Below are 26,350 nucleotides of genomic sequence, written 5' to 3' on the forward strand. Positions count from 1 at the left end.
ATTGTGGGTCAGCAGCAGAGTGGAATCGGGTAGAGAAAGTACCTAAGAGGAGAATTACTGAAAGTTGTCTTGATGTAGGTTTCGAGTATGTGTAGGTAATATGTTATGCGGTCGATTACATATGGTAACGTAATATGTTATGGGGTCAGCATAAAAGGTCAGAGTAGAGAGTAGCGGCGGCGAGCGAAAAAAGAAAGAGAGAGAGAGGAAAAGTGGAACAAACATGTAGTAATGGTTGTGAAAATACAGAACAAGTTAGGTGTGTGGTTGTCGGGACGAGGATTCGAACCTACGACCTTTGAATTCGAAGTCTGTCACGTAAACCACTCACCTAACTTGTCCGGTATGCATCCTTACATGTAATGTTTTGTATTTATCGTCGACCGTGGGAGACAGAATAGCGACGGTGGATAAGATATAGTGTTGTTGAGGTCCCACCGGCGGCGGTGGGTTCGATACTCTGTGGAGACATAAGAAGAAGTATATGGTTCGATTCCCGATGAACCTAGAGGGTTCGAATCCCGCCGCCGCCGCCGTTTGGATTCGAGAAGCACACTATAGCGTAAGATGGATCCAGATGACGCATTGTGTTGCCTAAAAGAGGTCCCGCCGGCGGCGGTGGCGGGTTCGATACTCTGTGGAGACATAAAAAGAATATGGTTCGATTAGCCTAGAGGAGGGTTCGAATCCCGCCGCCGCCGCTTGGATTCGAGAAGCACACTATAGCGTAAAGTGGATCCTGTTGCCTAAAAAAGGTCCCGCTGGCGGCGGCGGCGGGTTCTGTGGAGACAAAATGGTTCGATTCCCGATTAGCCTAGAGGGTTCGAATCCCGCCGTCGCCGCTCGGACTTGGTGACCGAGAAGCACACTATAGCGTAAAACGAACGGGTCCAGATGACGTGTTTTGAAGGAGATAGTTCGTTTCCCGATTAGCCTAGAGGAGAAGGGTTCGAATCCCGCCGCCGCTCGGACTTGGTTGATCAGAGTAGACTATAGTAGTAGTAACCTATCGGGTAGATAGATAGATAGATATGTTTCATAGGACACAAACCCGATGTGTGTGTGTGTGTGTGTGTGTGTGTGTGTGTGTGTGTGTGTGTGTGTGTGTGTGTGTGTGTGTGTGACAAGGCCAAGCATGGCCTGCGGCCATGCCTGGCATTGTGCGGGGGGGCCCCCTTCGTTTCCAAACGACCGTTTTCGAGGAGGACGTGCTGGGTTAGTAGCATCAGCAGTAGTGATAGTAGTAGTAGTGGTGGTAGTGAGTTTCACGAGAGTGTATGGTATGGACGCCGCCGCCGCCGCTGTCTCCACGTCTCCGCTGGGTACCGAACTGCAACGTAGGCTCGGAAGTGCCGATCCAAATTCCGTGTGCATCAACAGGAGGTACCCGATGTTTCCGACCTACGCCGATTACCAGGGTCGCCTGTCGACATACAGTCCACTTTGGCCCGAGTCGATAACCATTCGACCGGAGGAAATGGCGGACGCCGGATTCTTCTACAGTGGATTCGGGGACGTGGTTCGATGCTACTACTGTGGACTACGTCTGTACCAATGGCAGCGGGGCGAAAATCCATGGATAGAACACAGAAAATGGTACCCTCAGTGCATCTACCTTCGTCTGATGATCGCAGACGGTCTGTCTGCGGCGACGTCCACTGTCGTCGACGGCGCCGTCGCCGACGCGGAGCAACCTCCAGCTACAAAACTCTATAAAGGTATCTCTGGAGCAGCAGCAGCAACATCACCAGCAGCAGCAGCAACCGATTCCTCGGACGTGGATGGGGAAGAAGAAGAGGAGGAGAAAGAGTTGGACGCAACGGCGGTTATCGCCCCTGCGGTGAATGTGAACATGGAGGACACTCAACACTGTGTCATCTGTTATGTGCATCAGAGACAGATAGCTTACCTACCGTGTGGTCATTTTCTGGTGTGTGCATCGTGTGCCGTGAAGACCACGGATTGTTGCGTTCTGTGCCGTGCACGTATTGCGGTTCTACAAAAAATATACATGTGAAATGAAAAAACGTAATAAATGTGTATTAAACTATTTATTTTTTCTTTGTTTGTAGTGTTAGTACGTACAAGCTTCATATACTAGATAATACATATAGTGGTGTTAGTAGTAGTAGTAGTAGTAGTAGTTCTGGTAGTCTCCGGTTTCATTGGGCGTGCCAGTGTCGGTAGTAGGTCTTCAATATAGGGTGATACATGTGCATGAAGGTCTCCCATTGTCGTGCGTCCAGTAGCAGGATCTCGCCGCCATCCTGGAGGGTTACCGTGAAGTTGCGAGCACAATCCTGAATGATGATGCTGAAGTCGGGTGTAAGTACACATTTTACCATACGTCGTTTGCTGCAATCTAGACGACGGTCGTGGAAAATGTCTGTAAGAAGTCCCATTGATTTGGTTAATTCTGTATATTTGTCCGTGCCGAGACTGATTCGGGAACCATCCTTCCGGAACACGATCCTAGTGTCATCCTTTTCGCCAACAACGGAAACCTCGAAGGCGTCATCCACGGTGAAGACAATTGCTCGGGGGTCGACGGCGGCGGCCATTGTTGGTGGCACTAGTAGTAGTAGTAGTAGTAGTAGTAGTAGTAGTAGTAGTGGGTGACGAGGGTCTTTCGAGCAGCAGCAGCGACGGTCACAGGATCCCAAATATAACTGGTCGGGTGGGTATTTCACTTTGGGTATTTATGTTTGAAGACATGAGGCCACGTGCGCACGAATGATGCGCAGTAGCCCAGCACTGAGAAGGTCGATCCGAGGACATACGAGTGGGTGGGACACATCATCATCACGGCTGACGACGTTATGTTTTGCGACACAGTATCGCATGTACGCAGCAGCCTGTGGGTGTAACCCCTCGTAGTAACACATGTAGGCTGCCAGCGTGCGTCGTGCTCGTAGGAATCGTTTCAGTTCATCTTGTGTCAAGCAAAGTCGTTGGTCGCCCACTAGAAACACAAGAATGCGTTCTGAAAATAAATAGTCTGTATGGACGACCATCACGTGGTCGTCGCCGTCGCGGAGTACTCTTGTGTAACCGTCACCTGTTTGGAAAAATGTTATTATTTGGTTCCAGTTGATATTGAGCAGCAGGTCCCGGAAGAGAGTCCAACAGAGGGGCACATCTCGTTCTGAGAAACGAAGTAGCACCGCAGGGAAACACTTCTCTAGTCCATTGGTATCGCCGTCGCCGCCGCCAAGTTCGTACCCTAGAATTATAATTTTAGTTGGAGACAGATATTCTAGAGATTGCCGTAGGCAAATCACATGCCCGCTGGTGGAGTTGGTGATCGTGGTGTCCGCCGGGAACGTCGTCGTAGTCGTCGTCGTCGTCGTTGTTGTTTCCATTATCGACGTCCGCGATGCGTTTTCTTTGTCTTCTTCTTCTTCTTCTTCTTCTTATGTCGAATGGTCGCTGTTGTGAGGTGTTTGTCGTCGCCGCTGCCGTCGCCTTCGGTGTCGTCGTCGTCGTCGTCGTCGTCGTCCAGGAAGATGATCTCCAGGTGAGCAGTGACAGGTACCGCCTTCAGTTTCTTAATGTCTGCAACAACAGGAACAAGAGAAACGATCGATGAGTCTACAGCATGATTGCACACATTGTATATTAGGATTAATGGTACAGCTAGTCGGGGTGGGAGTAGTGGTAGAAGGAGGATGCGAAAAATACGCACCAAACATTTGAATCGCGATGTGATCGTTTCGGACATGGTCGTTTGTGAAGTGTACGTGAAAGGGTCGTTTGGGAACTCGCATGCATTCGTGACGTAGGTATATGCAGCAATAGTGACCGCAGACGGTACTGAACAAATCTTGATACTGACGTGGATTGTACTCCCACGATATGCAGTTTCGATTCATGAACCGGGCAAAGGCTGGCTGAATAGGAATGTTTCCGTAGGAGTCGAAATATTTGCCGTACCCTTCCTTGTCGATGTACACGGCGACCCAATGTTCTCCGTTTTTGGTGGACGGATGAGTGTTAGCAACGAGGGCTGCTGGTTTTTTTGTAACTACCACGTCGGCGAGAATATCACTCGGGTAAACACCGTGGAAAACGTCTCCGGTCACAGCATCTCCAGAGAGTACGTTGTGGATGTCGTACGTGTTCATCCGGAGTAGTTGTAAATGACGCTCCTCTCTTTTGAGACCTCCACCGAAGTGTTATAGAGGAGGTATATCAAACACGTCATGGACCGTGTCAAGGGTGCATTGAATCTCGCTTCGATGCGTACCTCCCCTTTATCTGGTAAACTTCTGCATGACGGGTCATCGCATTGATCGGGTGTCAACTGGTAACATAACATGAAGTAACCGTTGGTAAACATTTCTCTGGTGATCATGTGCCCTTTGTCTGCATGATAAATATTTGTTCCTGTGAAGAGTGTATCGTATGCTCGTGTGATGTCTCCATAGTTTCCGGATGTAAAGTTCGGTTCCAGGGGCGCCGTCTGTACCAGCTGGTCCTTGAGGTACAATGCAAAGTAGTTCAAGGATTCGGGTGTCAAGTAAAACGGGTTCGTGTCTCCGCTCCCCACGAAGGCGTTGTTTGGAACCATTGTGAATATCAGAAAGGTTGGAATTGTTCCGTTGGTGATGTTGTTCAGTGTCAGGGATTTTCCTCCGGCCGGAACGGTGTAGGTTTTCAACTCGGATCGTTTGAAAAAATATTTTGCGTTACTCTTCTCTAGCGCTCTACTGTGTGCCAACAGGTAGGTTGGGTGTAGTTTGAAATGTGGGATGTGTAGCGTTGCTCGCTTGATCTTTATTGTTACCGGTGCATTTGGGGTGTCTCCCCACATGATGAATTCGTTTTTCGCCTTGGTGAGCACAACCTTCAACTCGACGTTGTTCAGAAGGTACTTTTCTTGCTTGAAAAAATCCGCATGCAGGTTGGTGCTAAGTTCCACATGGTTCTGGAGTTCCGTGCTCTCCGTGGCGGAGGAATCTGCCCACTGAAACAACTCTCGTCTTTTTGCAAAACCCTCGTTTGTAGCAGCATTCGCTTCATTTTTTGTGTCCTTGTAGAAACATCTGGATGTCAGGTGAGTTTTCGCCGCATCCTCGCCGTAGCCGATTACCGTCTCCAGAAAAGCCTTGTAGTGGTAGTTGGTGCTCGAAAAGGTAACCAGTTTGTCGTTCAGATAAACGGAGCACTGACAGAAGAGCGAATGTGCCAGATTGTTCACAACTCCCCACTGTTTTGTCGTAAGGTCGTTGTATTTCAATAGGGTACCGTCCAGTTTTGTCATTATCAGGTTTAAGTATAGTTTGGTCGTAGCCAGATCTCTGTAGGACTCGTCCGTTCCTTGACTCACAAATTCTACAACATTTTGATTTTCTATCGAGGCTATAGGGTGACAAATCTCTGTGTAATTATCCACAATGCCTGTTTGAATACACGGCTCCTCGAAAATATCCAGTGACGATGCAACACCTTCCATTCTGTCTCTAGGTGATTACGGCGGCGAAAATATATCCTTATGTCCGTGTTGGCGACGACGACGACGCTGACGCTGGGTTACTGTGGTGACCTTCTTCTTCTTCTTTTTGCTGCTACGGGTGGTTGTCTTCTTTTTCTTCTTGGGTGTCTTACGCCGACGACGACGCTCGTTACCTGCTGTACTGACACGCACACGTTTGCACCCGACTTTCGACTGACCAACACGTTTTCGTTTCCTAGCATTTATACCGGAACCGGTCATGTTTTTTAATTTAGCTTCGGCTTTTGTCAGCAGGTTTGTCTTGCTTTCGTGTAGACGTTTCCGCACAATGTCTCGTACAGCTGCTCCGTCCGACGTAGCCACATCCGCTAATATATTCGCTCCGGTACGTAACGCCTCACGTCCTATTGTCTTGGCTCCGGACATCACAAGTGGTTTCACGGCGCGAAACAACCAAGGAAAAAACGATCCTAGGATCCCATGTCCGCGTTGATATCTCCGCCCCTGGTAATACGGTCCGATTCCACGACCTGTTTGTGCCTGCCGAATGTAGTAATCAACGATGGTATTGGTCATGATCGGGGTTCGTATCCAACTGTCTGGGGATCGATTGATGCACGTCTATTTATTTATCAATCGTATAGTCGACGACGTGGACGTTTACGGAATTCCAGTAACACCATCGACGGCGAGCTGTTCCCGTGAAACGGTATAATTTCGTTCTTATCGTTTCGAAATTCTATTTCGATAGTTTCGAACGAATATCTGGTGAGTGGGTAATAGTGAACATTTCGAAAGTCATGCTGACCGGTGTTACCTGCGCCGGCGGCAAAATCGTGACATATGGTTCGTAGGAGTCGTGCTGTAGCATCCCCCACGATTTGATATGGGATCAAATCACAGTATACACATATCAGTTGCGTGTTGAATGGTGTGACCGTTGACGACGTCGATGTGTCCTCCTCCTCCTCCTCCTCTACGTTTTTCTTTTCTTCCATCGTGTACAGGACTTGTCGTAACGTGTTTGCCGTGTCGATCATCACGTCTTTCACTTCGTCCGTACTCAGGCTGTCGGGAATCAGGTTGTGGATGTTGGCTAGTAGTTCCTTCGTCGATGTGTACAGCTGCGGTGGTAGGTTCATGATCACGTCTCGGCCCACTTTAATTCTGTTCGCTGTGGATAAAATTTTCACACTGTTGACGTTATGAGGAAAATCGTACGATTTTGGTCTCGAATACAAAATGCTGTTTTCGTTCGCCGCCGCCGCCGCCGCAGCGACCGTGGCCACCAAGGTTTCTCTGGCAATAGGTAACACCGTAAATGTTCTACCGTCGTCGTCGTCGTCGTCGTCGTCGCCACCGTCGCCCTCTGATCTTTTATGTCTTTTTACCGAAGGTTCCTCTTCTCCGTATACTCCTCCTCCAAAGATAGACTCGATATCGTTTATAAAACCATCCACGTATTTTCGTTTGTTTGGTTCCTTTTTCAAATCTCCGAACATAACCTGAGCAAATTCACCGACATTCGCGTACTGCATAACCGGAAACGTCAACGACCTCGTCTCATCCAACCGTACTACGTTGTCAAAATACAGAGGATATGTCACCTCCACCAATCCCACTTCCCAGTTTTCGTCCAATTCTATTGTTTCCGGTAATTTTGTTGTAAAATGTGATATTGTGTTTCGAGGGAAAATATCCATCGAACTGTTCGAGAAGAGACGCACGTAAAATCTCTCTATCTTTTCCATTTTCTCCCTTTCTACTGCGGCGACACACGATGAACGTTTTCTGCAGGTACCCACGACGAAAATGTCGTAGGATACCCCAGCCACTTCACTTTATATTCCAATCGTCCGTTTCGTTTCCGACGTTGCAATATTTTTTCGATCCTGTACTCTTTCTCCTCGGGAACGATGATTTTCTGTAGTTCTTCCGTGTAAAACGATCCGTCCAACACGTTACCTTGGAGATCTTCGACCAGATAAACTGGAACAGGTTTACGTTGAATTCTTCTGTGTATTTTGAAATGTTCACGACTCCAATTCGGTACGTACCCCTTTTCGAAAGGTAATTTCACCTTACTCACTCGTACCGTATCTCCTGTACGAAACACTTTTTTGTTTTTTGCGTCGGCGACAAGCGGCACTGGTTTCGTCGACGACGACGACGACGACGAACCTTTTTGTAAATTTTTCCACACCACATACACATTATGTTCGTTGACGTCGACCGGTTTCATACCTATACTTCTATGATACGATTCGTTGTATCCTCGAACTAATTTTCCCAGAACATCGATATACCTGTACGTTCCAAGTGTGGTAAAATATTTCCACATACGTGTTTTTAATGTCCTGTTGAAACGTTCCACCACGCTTGCTTTGACGTCTGCGTTTCTAGGAATACGATGCTCGATACCCTCTCGTTTCAACAGTTTCTGGAATTGAACGTTGGTGAATTCTGTTCCCGCATCTGTCTGTAACACCGTTGGTTTCCGTTTACACTCTCGGAGAAGTTTACCTAATGATCGCGTTACCTCTACACCAGTTTTGTTTCGGAGGGGTACTGCAAACGCTTGCTTGGAAAACACATCAATTACAGTAAGTAAATATTTGTAACCTCGATTGTACCTTTTCAGATTTTGAAGATCGTTCAGGTCTGCTTCCCACAACTCATCAATGTTGGTCACGTTGTAGTTTACTCTCGGGTACTTTACACGTTTGGGTCTATGTAACGTGTACGTGTCCTGCTCCATCAACCATTCCTGGACCTGCTTCTTCGGTATCCTCTTGTCTACGGCCTTCCACAACTTGTCTGCAGTGGTGAACGATTCTCCCTTCTCCGGTGAATAATACGCTGCACCCAGGATCTTGTTTACATCCGTAACGGTTCCCATGCTACGTGTCTCGACCGTTTTCTGCTCGCTGTGCCACGTGCACTTCGTAGTCGGGATTTGATAGGAGTACGTCTCGGTGATTTCTTCTTCTTCTTTTTACCCTCCTCGCCTCCGTCGATGTCGTCGTCGTCGTCGTCCTCGTCGTCGTCGTCCTCTTCTTCTCCCGCTGTTGTCACACCTTCCTCTTTCACCAGACGACGTTCTACCCACGGCAATCCGCTAAATAATGTAGCACCTTCTTTATTTACGTTTCCAACCTTCTCGGGCGGCGTCGTCGACGTCGTCGTCGTCGTGAGTACCGGTATGGTCAAAGGCTCCTGCTTCCTACGTACCACACGTAGGTACTTGTCCAATGTCTGACGATACAATGACCATTTTTCGTGATCGTCCAAGTTTTTGGAATATAATATACGATGCATTTCCTGATCTAAACCCGTTAATTCAACGTTGGCTGCGTTCCCTTTGATTTTTTCAAACTGCTCCGGGGACATCAGAATCAATTTTTTGTAATGCATTTTTCTATACCGCCGCTCACCGATTCAACAATGTACCCAGTAAACCACTAATGACGCTACCTAAAAGAACGGGAAGGAACCCACCCTTCTGTACGAGAAGACGTTTTCTCTGTTGTAACGGTACGCTCTTTGTTGCTAATTTTCGTAACACGTTTTTGTACTTTGCAAGTTTACGTTTTGTCGCCTTTGTGATTGGAACGTTGTTGTTCAATACGTTCAGACAGCACTCGGATAACGTATTCACCAGTTTTGGATCGGCTTCCTTTAAAATAGCTCTTCGAAGTCTAGGTGGCGCCGAACGAAGTGTTTGGAACAGGCTTCTATTTGAGCGAATAAATTTGCTCATCGTGGTCGAAGGTCAGGCATCGATCAGCATCTGGAACGTGCACCACACAGTAACTAATACCGTTTTTCTTGTCGTCCTCGGACTGTGTAAACAATTCCGATCGTACACGGAGCGGTTCGGGTGTGTCCTGAGTGAAGTCCAGCAAACAATAACTGTACGGCACTCGCGTACATTCCTTAAATAGTTTTTCAAAGTTTCTCCACATCCCCGGGTAGATTTGACGTGCCAACGTTGATATTTGCAAGTGGTCTCTGGGATTCTTAAATATAACCATGTAGTTAGCGTTCAAGGCTATATCACGTGCTTTTGAACCTTTGGGGAATATATTTTGCGTTAGAAGTAACACACTCACGCAATTGTGATGCGACATTTTCGTAAACAAATCTGACACCCCGTTATCGTTGTACGCTTCCGTCATCATATCATCCAGGATCACCAGACACGGACTATGACTTGTGATCACATTGTAGTCAGGTATTCCGTTATAGTGTTCCACACCCTTTATATCCGGCGGATGAAAATTTGACCCTGTACACCAAAGAATGTTTGTAAAATCTCCTTCGATCGCGTCCTTGCGGTTACGCAGCAAATTGGTTACAAATGTTGATTTTCCGCAACCACTCGGTCCGACAACGATACAACGAAACGGTTGTTTCCATCTCAGTGCCATCGCAGCTACTAATCTGGTGGTCCCACACGCGCCTTCATTTATGTTCTCAATCTTGGTACCCATATGGTAGTGTGTCGAAAGTGTCATTTTTCAAACGCCTTTTTGTGTTCACAACCCGGTACGTTTTCTCCTGCGGTTCGCTTACCAGAATAAACGGACGTTTTCTGGCGATTTTTTTCGGATATCGTACTGTAATCTGTCTTTTTTCCTCAAGTGTCATAACAAATTCCTTGATAACATCGAAATCAATTGTCATACTCGTACCATAGTCCAATGTTATTCCTTTCACTTTCACCACTCGACATTCCTTTTGTTTCTCCGGCGACCATACACTTAATGCGTAATTCTTCGGTCCACCAGCTACAAATTCACGAATGTAGGACCCCTCACCAAATTCCGCCAACTCGTCTGTCAAATCACCGAGATAATCTCCCAAACGTAATTTACCTCGGTTCGTGTCTGTCTCCCTGAATATCACACTATCCGTGTCGCAATACAAGATATCCTCCTGTAAAGCGTCCAACAACTTATATAGACGCAGTCTGGCAAATGTGGTCGTGTACGCTCCTATGGCGACGTTACCCTTTTTGTTGGTGGGTGTACATTCATCCAGGTACGTCCAGTTTACAAAAACTGTATCGTCGTTCACAAACAACAGCTGTTTTACTTCGATACCCGGTTCACTTAATTTTTCAAACAAATCTCGTGGTTGTTTGATTATGGTCGTTTGGGGTTTGTTTGGATTTTCACAAAATTTACCCCACAATGAATTCAAACATAGTTTCGCCACTGCACGTAAACCAGGATTTTTTTCCACTTTTTCCTTTCGAAGTTCGATCCCTTCGTGTTCACGATAACGTAGAAGATACTCGTCTTTTTTTTTCTCATCCGTACACCATGAAGGCCAACCGCTACTCTCCTGTTTGATCTGAAGGAACGTGTCCACGTATTGAGCGAACAAACCACCAGTCTGGGTTCGAGGATCGTAAACACTCACTTTGTACTTCCACACCTCGTACACGTTCAGAATCTTATACCCTTTTTCCACAGCAACACGAACTTCATCCAACACCCACGTTCCCACAATAGCTCGCTCCTCATCCGTATGCTGACACCCATCTTTTTTTCCTTCTAACTGATCGCACAATACTGCACATGTACGACACAAAGGAAACAACAGTTTTCCACCGGTCCTCAACGGTAACACAGGAATGTACAATCGTTTCGGTGGTAGTACCCGTACTTTTACAATCCCATCCATCTCCAACATATCCTCCGTTGTGGGTATATTCTCACCGAATAACACCTCCGGATGACCTACCGGGGCCTTGGCGAATTTATTTACCGTAGGATACAAGGATGTAATGTCGAAATATTTTATCTTCTCCTCGGAACCTGACGTCGATGAGTACATTTTGAACACTTCCACCCGACCTCCATATAGAGCATCCCGCACTCTCAACGGTAGACATTGGAACGTGGGGTGCTCTTCCAACTCGCTACTCAGTGTAGGACGATCTTTTAATATCTGGAGAAACTCGCACTCCCACATTTCGACTACTGTATAGCCCAACTTACGAAATAGATCCGATATTCTCTGGGTTCGCTCATATCGTGCTCCCATCGTGTCCGCTGGATCGGACTGTATTTTCTTCGATACCGGACTGTTTCTTTCCTTGAAACAATTAGGACAACCATGAAAGTAACACCCATGATACTGATAGATGGTCTTGGAGTCTGCGTCGTATCCATCCACAGGAATACCATTCACCACTTTGTGCTCCCTTTCTTTCCCTGCATACTGTAATTCCACGTGTTCTGTTTTCTCCACAAACATAAGCCATTTTATAGCATTTTTCGATTGGTTACCGAGCTGTCTGTAACCATCGTTGGGAATTATTCCCACTGTACTCGGAGGAAGAAAATGACGTCTGTACGTCAAGGAACAGGCAGATGCAATCGTGAAACATTCTACAAGAATATCCACTCCCGCTATGTCCAGAAAATGTTGTCTGAATTTCAACACACCAAGACGTAACACGGTCACATCCTGAATACAATATCTTCGACACTCGTATGCGTTGTCGTACAGTACACACCTATCGGTTTCTTGCTCATACCACTGGTAAAATTTCTCCCGTTGTTTCGAGGACATATGGTCTGGATCGAAATAACGTTGGTGTGGAAATGGACCTCTGTAATTCCGATTTGCTTTTGTGTTGAAAAAGTGTGGGTAGAATCCTTTTGTCTCTTGTAGTCCAAAGGTTTTCGAAAAATTTGACAACGGCATTTGCAAATAGTTTAGCGAATCCAGAAAACACACCTTTTTGCCTATACTCATGTACATTATCTTTGTCCCATCCATTATAACCTCCGGTGGTTCCACGTCGCGTTTCAACAACTCACCCAACACAAACATCCCATCATATGCTTTAAAATTGTGGGCGACTAGAACAATCTTTTTGAAATATGACCGTTCGATACATACGTAATCCACAAACTCCTTTACTGGATCCTCCTCGAAACAATGCTGTCTTATTCCACACACGTTACAATTCTTTTGAATGTCACCGTCGTCCATACAAAACCTACACACCTGCTGGACCACACACAAACACGGTTCATGGATATACGTTGATGGACGACCAACAAACGGCGTACATTGTGTAGCTTCGAAATCGTAAAATACAAAGAGGTACCGTTTCAACGCGTTTCCTTCTCCCCGTCCTTGATGTCTTTCCATGTAACACAGGTGGTTGAATTCTTTTTGTTCCTTACACGTTTTACAATATCTGTAGCCGCACCTGTGTTTTCCCGTGTACGGATGCGTTTCGTCTAATAGTTGGAAACAACCAACACAACTTCTGATCTGACTACAAACCGTTCCCTTACCGTAACGTGTCGTCAAATGTTTTGCATAACAAATGTCACTGTTAAAGTTTCTGTTACATCTAGCACAACTCACGGTACGTTCCTTTTCGCACACAGGTTCTGACCGACACTGAGGACACATACTCTTACAAACATGCCTTTCGTTCCGTGCGAATAAATAGCATTTTTCGCAAAAATACGGAATTGTAAATGCACCCACAGGATTTACAATCACATCGTAATGGTTTGTGTCCTGATTCAAAAGAAGGTAAATTGACTTTTTGGCATCGGGAACATTTTGTGCAAACACAACTTCCGGCTGTTCCAAACTGTTAAACACAAATATTTTGTATTCGTTACGAAAATAACGCTGGAACGCAGCCAACTGAATAAGACCCCCTCCTGTTTCCTCCAGATCCACATCTGCTTGTCGACATAAATCCAACGCACATTCCGTCAATCGACCATCGCCATTGATGAACATCTGCTTATGTTGACGAAAATATTCAGGATCGCTTTCTTTATTTGCATACATTATGCCGATCACCAACGCCTTTGCAAGACATATCTTCGCATCCTTGGAACCACTCGCCTTTGTACTCTTCACCGTCACCACACTCCTTTTCAACTGCACATAACGTTCCTTCGATAACACACCCCTACTTGTATATTTTCGCCCATATCCTACAGGCATATCGATTACCGACACCTCCATCTCCAACAGATCCGTAGATAGAAACGTAGTATTTGATTGGAGCACTCGAGCAACCACATCCCATAATATATCAGGATGCATTTGACTCATTCGACGTAACGATAAACCAACAGGTTTGATACTTTCGTCTGTTACATTTCGCAACACAATACCAATCTTATCTGTTGCTTTATACTGTCCGACGATATGTGACACCACATGGTCCACACCTTGGTGCACCCATTGTAGCGCATCTGTTCCATCCGGTCCATTAAAACTAAACGTCATTGTTGTACATTCCGCATTGTATTTTTTTATACGACGAACGCCCACCTCTTTCAAATTCACATATTTATTGTACGGCACCTCAACACGACGATTTGTTTCCTCTTCTCCCACACCTTCTTCGTCTTCTCCATCTTCCACCCGCCTCAACCTTGATCGCGATGATGTACCTGCACCATCTTGATTTTCACCGGCCACTTCCACTCTCAGACGTTCCAATACACCCAATTTGCTACAAGGTTCCCCTTCACCCATTAATCGAATCACCTCCTGCAGTATCAAACGCTTCCTATCCACACTTCCAGTCGTTCCTATTCTCTCGTACTGGTCGAGTAAATAATCACACGCACTCAAATAACTACCTTGTGGTGCAACCATTGTCGTCACCAATCAAACCACCTTACCAACACAACAGTCGAACAAATATAAACGTTCCCCCCGACACAACTGTACTTATATATTCTCTACCCAACCATGACGTCAACTCACCTTCACACAACCCCAACCGACGCAACAACAAAGGACTCAACTCCTTCTCCAAACTCAAAACACGATCACGGAAACGACAACGATCCGACGCTAACATTACTCTTGGCACCTCGTAGTACCTGGCGACCTCGGAAAAACACACACGTTTCTGCATTCCATACACACTAAGCTTCTCCCATCACATCCTTCCTTTTTGTACCTGTTCACCTTGAGACAAGGACGACTACCTCCACCCTAACATTCCGTACCACACCCAGTTCACCTCGATCGAGCACGTACTCGCATTTTGAACAAGGACACCCACATTTCACCACAACGACATTTTATACATACTCACCTTGAAACATCTCTAATATATTCCGTACCACACCCAGTGCACCTTGATCGATCACGTACTTACATTTTGAAACTACCTCATTTTGAACAAGGACACCCACAACGACATTTTATACTTACTCACCTTGAAACACACACATACTTCCCTTTTCCTTATTATACTTACTCACCTTGAGAAACCACGGACCCATTCGTTCAGTCTGATACAATCTCCCAACTCCCGCATCACGTCACTTTTCACGCAGATATTCCGCAGAACGACGTAAAATTTACGTTTGCCCTCTTGCCCTACAATCTCCGGATGGGTGCGCTGATAATAATCAAATAGATGAGGCGTATTATCACGATCGCGAAAATAACTTCCGAGACGTTCCATCGTATGCTCCAAACACGTCGGACAATTTTCTTTCTCATACTCTCCCGAACAAAAATCGGAATGGTAAGTCAAGCATTCATGACCCAATTGATTTGCATACCCTTGGAAACAACCGCCACACATTACCCTATACATCGGTGTATAACCCTTAAGCGTATTCACCACGCACGTCTCATCCAAAACATCCGGAAAGCAACCGCAACTAGCCAGCATACAACCCGCCACATCCGCACCACACGATGTCCCTGCCACGTCGCTCATTTTGCGTAATAACACACTCCCGCTCTTTTACTTTAACTTTTATACCAATCTTACCACATCCCTCCTCTTCACAACCTGCTCACCTTCGATTCGTACCCTACCATTACACATACTAACATTTCACGACAGCATGACTCAGTCGATACAACATTAGACTCCTCGTACGGGGTTCGAGCCCCTACTACACCTCTATATTCACCCCCACCCCTTCCATCTACCTACAATCTTCTACGCTATCATTTACTCCCACCCCCTTCACCCACGTTGCGTCATACTTGCCTACAACACTCGGTAACCTTCAATTATTAAATACCTACCCTCATTTGCATAATTTCAAGGTAAACAACTTTTATAGCCTATGATACAACTACTGCCCCATACTTAATTTAATCATATCACACATTCTCATCTTCGTGAGTAGCCAAAACTTCTTGAAAATCGATATAAACTATAAACCAATTCACTAAACCACTATTTTGCGGAGGGGGGGAAAGGGAGGGTCAAACCCTCCTTTAAGTAACACTACCCCACGCGTACTCATAAACACTCCTTAAGAAGCTAGCCTAGAGGTCCATCCTCACAGCTTTTTATCTTTACATTGCTGGAGACGTGAGCTGAGAGAAACGACCTAGAATTCATAATCAGTAGAATTTGCATTTTAAATTTGGGTCTGTTGCATTAACCAAGCTGGGGGGCTTGTTGGGGGAGGAGGGCGGAGGTAGCACTCAGCTCAGCTAACAGAATCTCTTAAAATTCGCCGGACGTAGAAGCGAAGAGACACGAAATTTTCCCGCGTATTTTGCTACCCGCGGGTAAAGTTATATTTTCTGTATTACTCCACGCCAACACCAGGTGCAGAATTCGTAATAAGAACTGGCATTTATGGAGACAGTTTTGATTACAACGCTGCACCCCTGGGGGAACTACTCAAAAGACATCTTGTCGCTTTGTTTTTTCTGTTTGTCACTTTGTTTTAAACTCGTTCTCACGGTTTGTTAAATACACTTTTTGAACCAAATGTGACAGGATATCTTAAACTTGGATTATTTCGGACCAGTTAACCATTATGTAAATTTTGGTTATTTGCTCGGCCTCTGTGGTGGAATGGGGTTTCCAAGTCAGTAGGATCTGCGTTCACTGCGGGGAAAATAGTCGAAGCGCCAGAGGTGGCGGAAGCGTCATTGCCTTCCGCTCCGGTAGGCGGTGCGAAGTTGATTGCATATACCGTGTGCTCTACACAGAACCATCTGGAACCCGTTCGAAACTAAGGATTGCTCTGAAACTTGTTATGGAAGCTATGGAGACCAATGCTGACCCCGACAGGGTTGTCTAAGGTCCAGGAACCTATAAATTCCAATAGGTTCTATTGGGTTCCGATGCAGGACCGGAACCTCTTATGTCTCGCACAATTTAAATTCGGTCCAAGGGTTCCTGGACCGAATTTAAATTGGACCGGAAAAAAAAGGTTCCTGGACCGTATTTAAATTCATCCGGGTAAAAGGGTTCCTGGACCGAATTTAAATTGAGCCGGAAAAAATGTTCCTGGACCGGAATTTAAATTCATCCGGAAAAAATTCCTGGACCGGAATTTAAATTCATCTTGAAAAAAGGTTCCTGGAAGAAATGCTTTATACACAAAAAGGTTATTTACGGCCAAAAAACCATTTATTTACACTTGCTGATTTTCTCTCCTGGACCGGAATTGAATTTATTTAAAATTCCTAGATCTTTAACAACCCTGCTTCCCGGTTGAAATGTGGTGCTGAAATCTGGTACACAGTGAACAATATCGCGGAAAACACTTCTTACGACCATTGATCACATTGGCTTACGCTTCCAAAAAGTTATTCACGTTGAACACTGCTGTACGTAAACTCAAATTACTGGCTGTCGGTACTTCAGCGCCACATTTCAACCAGCTGGTGAAAATATGAACTATCGTCAGCATTCGCTTCCCCTACGTCTCCATAGCTACTACACCAAGTTTCAGTGCCATCCGTTGCTTCGAGGGCTCTGAGTTTGTGTCAATAGAACTTTCGTTGCGTCTGTCGCTTCGCTTCTCTTCTGCTTTAGTGGGCGAGTTGACACTTGATTCCATGCATGTATTTTTCTCAGCGGTGCTTTCGTCACGTCTGTCGCCTCGCATCTGCTTCAGTGGGCGAGTTTGCACTCATAGGCGGAGTTCTGGAGGGGCCAGGGAGCCTGGCCCCTCCAACTTAAAAAATAATAAAAAAGTAACACATGATTAAGTTCAGTTACTACATTTTTGTTATGAAGCCATACCGCAAATCTTGTCGTTTGGCATGATGGCATGTGCGGTAATTGCGCCGCAATAGCGGGTCTTAGATGTTTTGATTGATGTGTACAGTTTGAAGGAAGAAAAACGTAAAATGACTTCGTTTTGAATCAACAGTTACTACTGGTGCATCAAAAGAACTTTCCAATTTAATTTTTCTAAAATTTCTGAAGCTTACTATTGTACCGTAACTTGTTTAAAGTAATACGAGTATTGTATCAATAAAACATTAATGAAATGCAAAATGCAATAATCGTACTGTTTTGCTTCTTTTAAAACTGACAACCAATATATTAGTTAATATTTGTTTACTTAAGCGAGGAAATAGCTATAATATTTTCAAATCTAAAAGGCCTAGAACTAAGCGTTTTTATGTTGTTGTTCTTTAATTTCCGAAGGAAGGTCTCCGGACCCATTATAAGCTAGGGGATATTCAACAACCCTCAGGTACATCATATGCTTCTCCCAGAGTCTGGCCCCCAAAGCAAAAGCTCAAACTCCGCCCATGTTCGCACTCCATTTCTTGCTTCAATGAAAAATACATGAAATACTTTCGAATCCAATGATCAAATCCAGCAACACGTCACAAGGTGGCGCTTCTTCACACCCTTGCACTAGTAAAAACCGTTGGCTTCGTGCCATTTGCAAGCATAAAAGTTATAGACATTTTCTGGAAAATTATAATGAAATGCTTGCTTCACCGGCAAGTTTACGAATGGAGGAAAAGTTTGACAATGACATCATTACGTAGGGAGATGGGTGGGAATGATTTTGATTTTGTTGTTATTAGCGTCGCACTCCTACAAATTTTAGCTAATCGCAATGATGGGGATGATGGGACACTCGCGAAGAACGCTCACGCCCAGACAGAGATTCGAACCCGGCACTCCTGAGATGAGAGGAAAGACCTTCGCGTGCATCTCAAAAATTCTTCTTCTTGAGTACACAGGCACTAATTCAGATTTCATTAATTGATTGGCTTAATTTTTCTTCGCTTTTCTGCCACTTTAGGGTAATTGCGAAGATGAAGATGAATGATGATAAGATGAAATGGAGGGACAACCACATATATACCGGGTGGCCAGAAAGTTACCCAACTCAGAGCCTTCTGTAGCCTGTTTGAGGCATCGTAGAACTCTGAAATTTGCTGAATCCACTATGCAGAACATGGGGAAGAGGATGGCGATAAAAAAGAAAGAAAAATAGTTCAATTTTCGCCACCAGGTTGAAATGTGGCGCTGTACTTCCATGGTGGATTATAATATTGACGTAAACTGCTCCAATATCGGGAACAAGAGGCTCTATCCGCCACTGCAACAGCCACATCGGTGACAACTTCTTCTGCAATCGGCTGGCGGCCCCTTCCTACTGCAACACACAGATCTCCAGTCTCTTCAAATATCTTCATCTTTCTTAACCCATGCGTCGTCGTGATGGGTCCTTTTCGAAGTCCTTTCGCATGACGATAACCTCCCAGTGCAGTTGCACTATTACTACCGTTCTATAAAACAACTTCACCAGCAATGCACGTTCTTTCTTATTTAATGGCATGGTGATCACTTCCGAACTTTTGTTCAGCACTCACGTTAAGTGATTTAGCCGAGTTGTTAATTAGAAAGACATTTGTAAGTGGCTGGAAGTTGCGAGAAAATAATCTCTCGTTTATTGCAAGATTGCAAGGTAAAGGCAAATCCATAACAAATTGGAGCAGTTTACGTCATTAGTACAACCCATCATGGAAGTACAGCGCCACATTTCAACCTAGTGGCGGAAAATTGAACTATTTTTCTTTTTATCGCCGTCCTCTTCCCCATGTTCTGCACTAAAGTACAGAGTTCTACGATGCCTCAAACAGACTACAGAGGGCTCTCAGTTGGGTAACTTTAATTCTAGCCACCCGGTATATGGGCAACACAACACGAGCCTCACATAAGATGGTATTAGCTGCAGAACCTGCCGCCAGAGCTTCGTTGACCTGCAACAGTTACCGGGCTGTACTACGTGGAAGCGAGATTGACATTTGTGTGTGTTCAGCAAAGGTCACCCCTTAACACTCACAAGTCAGATTTGAAATGTAGACGTAAGGATGTGACGACCTCATCGCCCAGTGACTTGTTCACTGCAGTTAGTCAACCAACAGAGTGAAATGGTCAACATTTTGCTCTATTGGGATTTACAGAGCTGTCCTGTCATGGCTCTATAAGCGTCCCACAATCGGCAGAAGTGGGGTATGGTTGTTGGACTACTATGTGATCCTCCCAGCTAGATCCGAGGGATCCGCTGACCAACGACAGGTGCGGTCCTGCATTCATATTGGGGGTTAGGCGTAGAGCTGACAATTCTGCAATGTAAAAAGACATGACAAGAAACAGCAACATGAGGCCAAGGATGTTCCCAAGGTAAAATATTCCGGAGGTAAAATAGTCCCCCATTTAGATCTCCGGGTGGGGACTACTTTGGGAGGTCCCTGGACTAAGGATAAGATCTACGTTAGGAATAAGGATATTAAATTAGGCACCTGGAATGTTCTGAGCCTTTACCGGCCTGGGGCATTTCAGTGAACAGTTAATGAGATAGTTAAGTATAAATTAGATGTAGTAGCTGTCCAGGAAGTTAGGTGGCCAGGAGAAGGGAATTGTAAAACTAAAAATTATACTTTTTTCTGTGGTGGTACTGAAAATCATAATTTTGGAACAGGTTTCTTCATAAATAATAGAATTATCTCGGCTCTTAAAACAGTAGAATTTATTAATGATAGGATATCATATGCAGTTTTACAGGTGCATAGGTGCAGGGTAGGTGGCGTAAAATTATTTTAATAAACATACATGCACCAACGGAAGATAAAGATGATAATACTAAAGATGATTTTTATGCAGAGCTAGAACAGGTCTTTGATAAATTTTCTCAGTATGATATGAAAATTCTGTTAGGTGACTGTAATGCACAGATTGGCAAAGAAGAGACATTTAAACCCACGATTGGTAAAGAAAGTCTTCATGAATTAAGTAATGATAATGGTATAAGATTGATTAGTTTTGCAACCTCAAAGAATTTAATTGTGAAAAGTACCACTTTTGAACATAAAGATGTCCATAAATATACCTGGTCTTCTCCAGATGGTAAAACTCATAATCAGATAGATCATGTTCTGATTGATAAGAGAAGGCATACTAGTATAATTGACGTTCGTACACATAGAGGTGCTGACTGTGCCAGTGACCATTATTTAGTAATTGCTAAATTAAGAGAAAGACTCGCAGTGATAATTCACAAGCAACAAAATCTAAAAGTTATAAAATTTAATACAGGAAAATTTACTGATGAAAGAATTAAGAAAGATTACCAAATTAAACTGTCAAATAGATTTGATGTTTTGCAGGATTTAAATGATGATGAAAATATAAATGAAACAGACGTAAATAAGAATTGGGAGCACATACGTAATGCAATAGAATCAGCAGCTAAAGAAAGTATAGGATACCATAAACCAAGAAAAAGTAAGCCATGGTTTGATAATGAATGTCATAATCTAATAGAAATAAGAAATCAGGCTAGACTTAGGTGGTTAAATAACTCTGATGATACAAATCTAAGCAATTATAATAGAATAAAGCGAGAAGTTAACCGCATGTTTAGAAGTAAAAAAAGAGATTACTTGAAAAGCAAAATTAACGAAATTGAAACAAACAGCAACAATAAAAATATCAGAGATTTATATAAAGGTGTAAATGAATTTAGAAAGGGGTGGCAACCTAAAGTAAACTTGATAAAAGATAAAGACGGTGATTTTCTATCTGACCCAAGCGATATTCTAAATAGATGGAAGAACTACTTTAATGACCTTTTAAATGTTCATGTAGGAGATAAATCAGAAGTGAATGAAGTACACACAGCCAGTGGCGTACGCAAGGGGGGGGTTACGGGGTTTAAACCCCCCCCTTGAGCTTGTGAAATATTATGAAAAATGCTGTGGAAAAAAAATTAAATGGTCAATTTACCACAGTCAAAGATCTGGGGCAATGCTATTACTATTACTACATCTACTACTACTACTACTACTACTACTACTACCACTAATAATAATAATAATAATTTGAATTATTATTTATATGTAGCATGGAGAAAAGCACAGCATTCCAAGCACACGCGTCTTTCAGAGTGATGCCTTGAAAATAAGCACAAGTTCTTGAAAGTGAAATATGAGGGTAACTATGATTTAATAGAGAAATAAAATGTTTTGTATTTCAGTTGCAATAATGTTCAATACTCTGGCGTACGCAGTTTTTTGGGGGGAGGGGGCGGAATAGTAAATGAGGATAACACATGGCTTCGTTTTGGTGGGCAGGATGCATAATAAAATATTTCGTATTTTTGAAGCTTTTCAGTCTATTAAAATTGTATTCAAAGACAAAAATGGTAATCGGGACTCACTTTAAAAGAGGTTTCGTATTTACAAATTTTGATTTTTTAAAGATCTTAACGGATTTTTATTTGAAAATTCTGATTTTCTCAAAATTTTGGTAGGGGCTGTAGCATCATCGGTAGAGGCATGCATATTTCGTTTTTGACAAAAAGAAAACGAAATTTGAAATAACACATTGCAATGTTAATTTTTAAGGTTTCTGAAAGGTGTGAGGTGCATTTTCCTACCCTGTTTTGTCACGAAATGATGCGAAATGAACTGCAAAATGCGAAATAGACTCTTAAACACGAAATTTACCGTTTATATACCGACGCGACACTTTCTGAAGTCTGAAGTATCCTGTGTGTTATGCAATTCACGGAAAATTGATTAATTTTGCTGTAAATATTTGAAAAGCAAAAATGGACTCCTCTATACAGGAATAAAACTTCGTAGTGAACAATTTTGGTATTTTGGGGGGTGCCAGATTCGAAAATTTGGAAATATATAAGATCCGAAATGCCATTAAGGCAGTGTTTCTCAAACTTTTTGCCTGAGAGTCCCCCTTGACATAACTGAATATTTCTGTGTACCCGTTATTAGGGCCGTTATTTAAAGATAATATATAGATAGTTGGGTCATTCCATGTCAAATGATTTGACTCAAATCAACACAATTTCTCTAAAAGTGAAAATTTTACAAGAACAGTGAGACAATCAAGATGTGAATTATCGGGGACATTTATGCGGAGAAGAAGCCGGAAAAATTCCAACCAATTTCGGGAATCTCATCCGGATCTCCCGCGTGATTGTCAGATGCTCTACCGACCAGACCACCGCAGCTTCTTGGATGAGTTCCATACTTTAATTCTTTCAATTTATTTTAATATATTTTCTTGTTTTATGGATTTTCTTCACCCTTAAAATATCACCTCGTTGACCAGACAAAAAACAACAACAAAAACAAAAAAATGCTCCCACGATTTGATAAAAATTGAATGATTAGAAAGTAATTTCTTTCTATTGTTTTCATAAATGGTATAGTTATGTAGATCTCTACTACATAATAGTAGTAGTGGTATTAGTAGTATTATTAGTAATAATTCAGCTAATTAATTAATTATAAGTATTATTAATTAATTGTGATTATTATTATTTAATTAAAGTATAATAAATCAAAGGTAATGTGAATTTGGAGAAAGTTTATGATAACCCCCCCCCCCTTGACGAAATCCTGCGTACGCTACTGCACACAGCAGAACCTTTAGTTCCAGAACCTAACTTGACTGAAGTTAAAGATGCTATTAAAAGGCTAAAGAATACCAAAGCACCTGGCATTGATTTAATACCAGCTGAGTTAATTAAATATGGTGGAAATTCATTAATATGTCAAATTCATAAATTAATTTGTTTAATATGGAATAAAGAAGAAATTCCTCAACAGTGGAAAGAATCCATAATTGTGCCTGTGTTTAAAAAAGGTGATAAAATGAACTGCAATAATTACCGTGGAATTTCTCTACTCTCAACAACATATAAAATATTATCTAACATTATTTTAACAAGACTAACCCCATATGCTAATGAAATTATAGATGATTATCAATGTGGATTTAAACGTAACAGATCAACTACAGATCAAATTTTTCACATGAGACAGACACTTGAAAAAAAGTGGGAATATATATTCAAAATGTCCATCAGCTATTCATTGATTTAAAAAAAAGCATATGATTCGGTCAAAAGAGAGAAATTATATAATATATTAGTAGAGTTTGGAAAACCTAAGAAGCTTGTTAGTATGATAAAAGTATGCACTAGTGAAACAGAAAGTAAAATTCAAGTGGGTATTAATGTGTCTGACAAATTTACAATTCATGATGGGTTAAGACAAGGAGATGCATTATCTTCATTGCTCTTAACTTTTCCTTAGAATATACTGTTAGGAAGGTAAAAGAAACTAAAGAAGGACTAAAATTAAATGGTATGACTCAGTTGTTAGCATATGCAGATGATGTAGACTTATTAGGGGATGATATAAATACAATTAAGAATAATGCTAAAATATTTTTCAAATTCCACTCTAATTATCATCATCCTTTGCCGTTTCCTGCCTCTGGTTGGGTCGGCATAGATGTCAAGCCTCTCCATTTTTTCCCTGGTCTTCCACCTTTCCTCTCTTCCCACGGTGTTCCAATCTTGTCCTCTTCTCCTAACACTCTCCGCTATTTGCTCATTCGAACGACATCTTGGTCTCCCCCTTGGCCTTATTCTCACTCCTTGTGCATTGTAAGCTCTTACTGGCAGTCTTGCTGCATCCATCCTCTTCATGTGTCCGAACCATCTCATTTGTGCCTGTTCTATCCTGTCCTAAATCTTCACCATCCCCACTGTCTGTTGGATCTCCTCATTCCTTATTCTATCCCTTCTAGTCTTCCCCAATATACTGTATTTACGCGTGCATAGTGCGTGTGTGTGTATAATGCGCATTCTGGTTTTGGATAGGTAAAAGTGACAAAAAATTATATCTCGTATATAATGCGCATTACAGTCCAGTTTCAAGAAATGGCTTTCTTAGTTGTAGGTTCTAAATCTGTTGCTATGCTGATCAAGAGTGAATGACGTCATGCCTATTCAATTGCTCATTCCTTCTTTTTCAAAATATATACTTTTTCTTTCCGTGACTAATGTACCATTTATACGAGGCACATTCAGGACCTTCCAAATAGCAGTTAGCAGCAGAAGATTTCTTCCATTAAGGAATTTACACACTCCATGTATGTCGTATTATTTGGCCAGTAATACATTTTAATTTTTATTATATTTTTCCTAATATACAACAATACCTACGACAGCATTCCGCTTGACGGGGAGCATGCCTGCATGTTCAAACTTGTTACGAAGTTCCAAACGGCACGAAATCGCCCGAATAGCGGTGGCGCTGTATGCGATTAAGATTGATTGAAACTCTTGCCTGTACGAATAACAATGTTAGGTGAAACAGCGTATTTTCTCTTTTCACACAAATTATATGCTCTGTTTATACACTTTGAACATACATTTTTATTGACATTTGTTGGTGAAACCTTCATTAACATTAATTTCCAGGTACATATGAAAATGATTATATTATTGAGGGCATACAACCAACAATTATATCAAATGTATCCGTGTTCATTTACCATATGCAATGCTCTATTATATCTCGTTAGTACACCAGAAAGAGTTTAATGAAATAACAATAGAATCAAAATAGTAGTTGCATTATAGCTCCTACAATCGTAAATGTAGTACTTGTGCAGTAGTTGTGCTGTGTAGTTTGTGTTTGTCTTGTGTAGTAGTTGTGGTGTCTAGTGTGTTTGTGTTTGTCTTGTGTAGTAGTTGTGGTATGCTTGTATGTGGGTTTGTCTTGTATAGTAGGTGTGCTGTCTAGTGTAGTTGGGATAGTCTTGTGTAGTAGTTGTGCTGTCTAGTGTGTTTGTGTTTATATTATGTAGTAGTTATGCTGTCTAATGTATTTCTGTTTGTCTTGTGTAGCATCGGTGATGTGTATGTATGTGTCTTGTGTTGTGGTTGTGCTGTCTAGTATGTTTGTGTAATAGTGTGCTGTCTAATTTGTTTGTGTTTGTCTTGTGTAGTAGTTGTGGTGTGTAGTTTGTTTATGTTTATATTGTGTAGTAGTTGTGGTGTGTTTGTGTTTATATTGTGTTATAGTTGTGATATGTTTGTGTTCGTCTTGTGTAGTAATTGGGCTGTCTAATGTGTTTGTGTTTGTCTTGTGTAGTAGTTCCTCCATTCATATTGGGGGTTAGGCGTAGAGCTGACAATTCTGCACTGTAAAAAAAAAAATGTCAAGAAACAGCAATATAAGGCCATGGATGTTCCCAAGGTAAAATATTCCGGAGGTAAAATAGTCCCCCGTTCGGATCTCCGGGTGGGGACTACTTTGGGAGGTCCCTGGACTAAGGATAAGATCTACGTTAGGAATAAGGATATTAAATTAGGCACCTGGAATGTTCTGAGCCTTTACCGGCCTGGGGCATTTCAGTGAACAGTTAATGAGATAGTTAAGTATATAAATTAGATGTAGTAGCTGTCCAGGAAGTTAGGTGGCCAGGAGAAGGGAATTTTAAAACTAAAAATTATACTTTTTTCTATGGTGGTACTGAAAATCATAATTTTGGAACAGGTTTCTTCATAAATAATAGAATTATCTCGGCTCTTAAAACAGTAGAATTTATTAATGATAGGATATCATATGCACTTTTACAGGGTAGGTGGTGTAAACTTATTTTAATAAACATACATGCACCAACGGAAGATAAAGATGATAATACTAAAGATGATTTTTATACAGAGTTAGATCAGGTCTTTGATAAATTTTCTCAGTATGATATGAAAATTCTGTTAGGTGACTGTAATGCACAGATTGGCAAAGAAGAGACATTTAAAC

At 42.7% G+C, this 26,350-nt stretch overlaps 3 protein-coding genes across 3 annotated transcripts in view; 1 reads left to right on the forward strand and 2 right to left on the reverse strand.

The window, feature by feature from the left end:
- LOC145992763 (glycerophosphocholine cholinephosphodiesterase ENPP6-like) overlaps positions 1-26,350 on the reverse strand; it is a 214,227-nt gene that overhangs the window by 93,463 nt on the left and 94,414 nt on the right. The window lies entirely within an intron of this gene.
- LOC145992494 (death-associated inhibitor of apoptosis 1-like) lies at positions 1,283-2,017 on the forward strand. Its single transcript, XM_083128874.1, has one exon. The coding sequence runs from the start codon at positions 1,283-1,285 to the stop codon at positions 2,015-2,017; it is 735 nt and encodes a 244-aa protein (XP_082985000.1).
- Positions 4,121-5,455, reverse strand: LOC145992495 (uncharacterized protein F54H12.2-like). Its single transcript, XM_083128875.1, has one exon. The coding sequence runs from the start codon at positions 5,453-5,455 to the stop codon at positions 4,121-4,123; it is 1,335 nt and encodes a 444-aa protein (XP_082985001.1).

This window comes from Lepisma saccharinum, chromosome 9, assembly GCF_977018435.1.
Source record: "Lepisma saccharinum chromosome 9, izLepSacc3.1, whole genome shotgun sequence".
NCBI lineage: Eukaryota > Metazoa > Arthropoda > Insecta > Zygentoma > Lepismatidae > Lepisma > Lepisma saccharinum.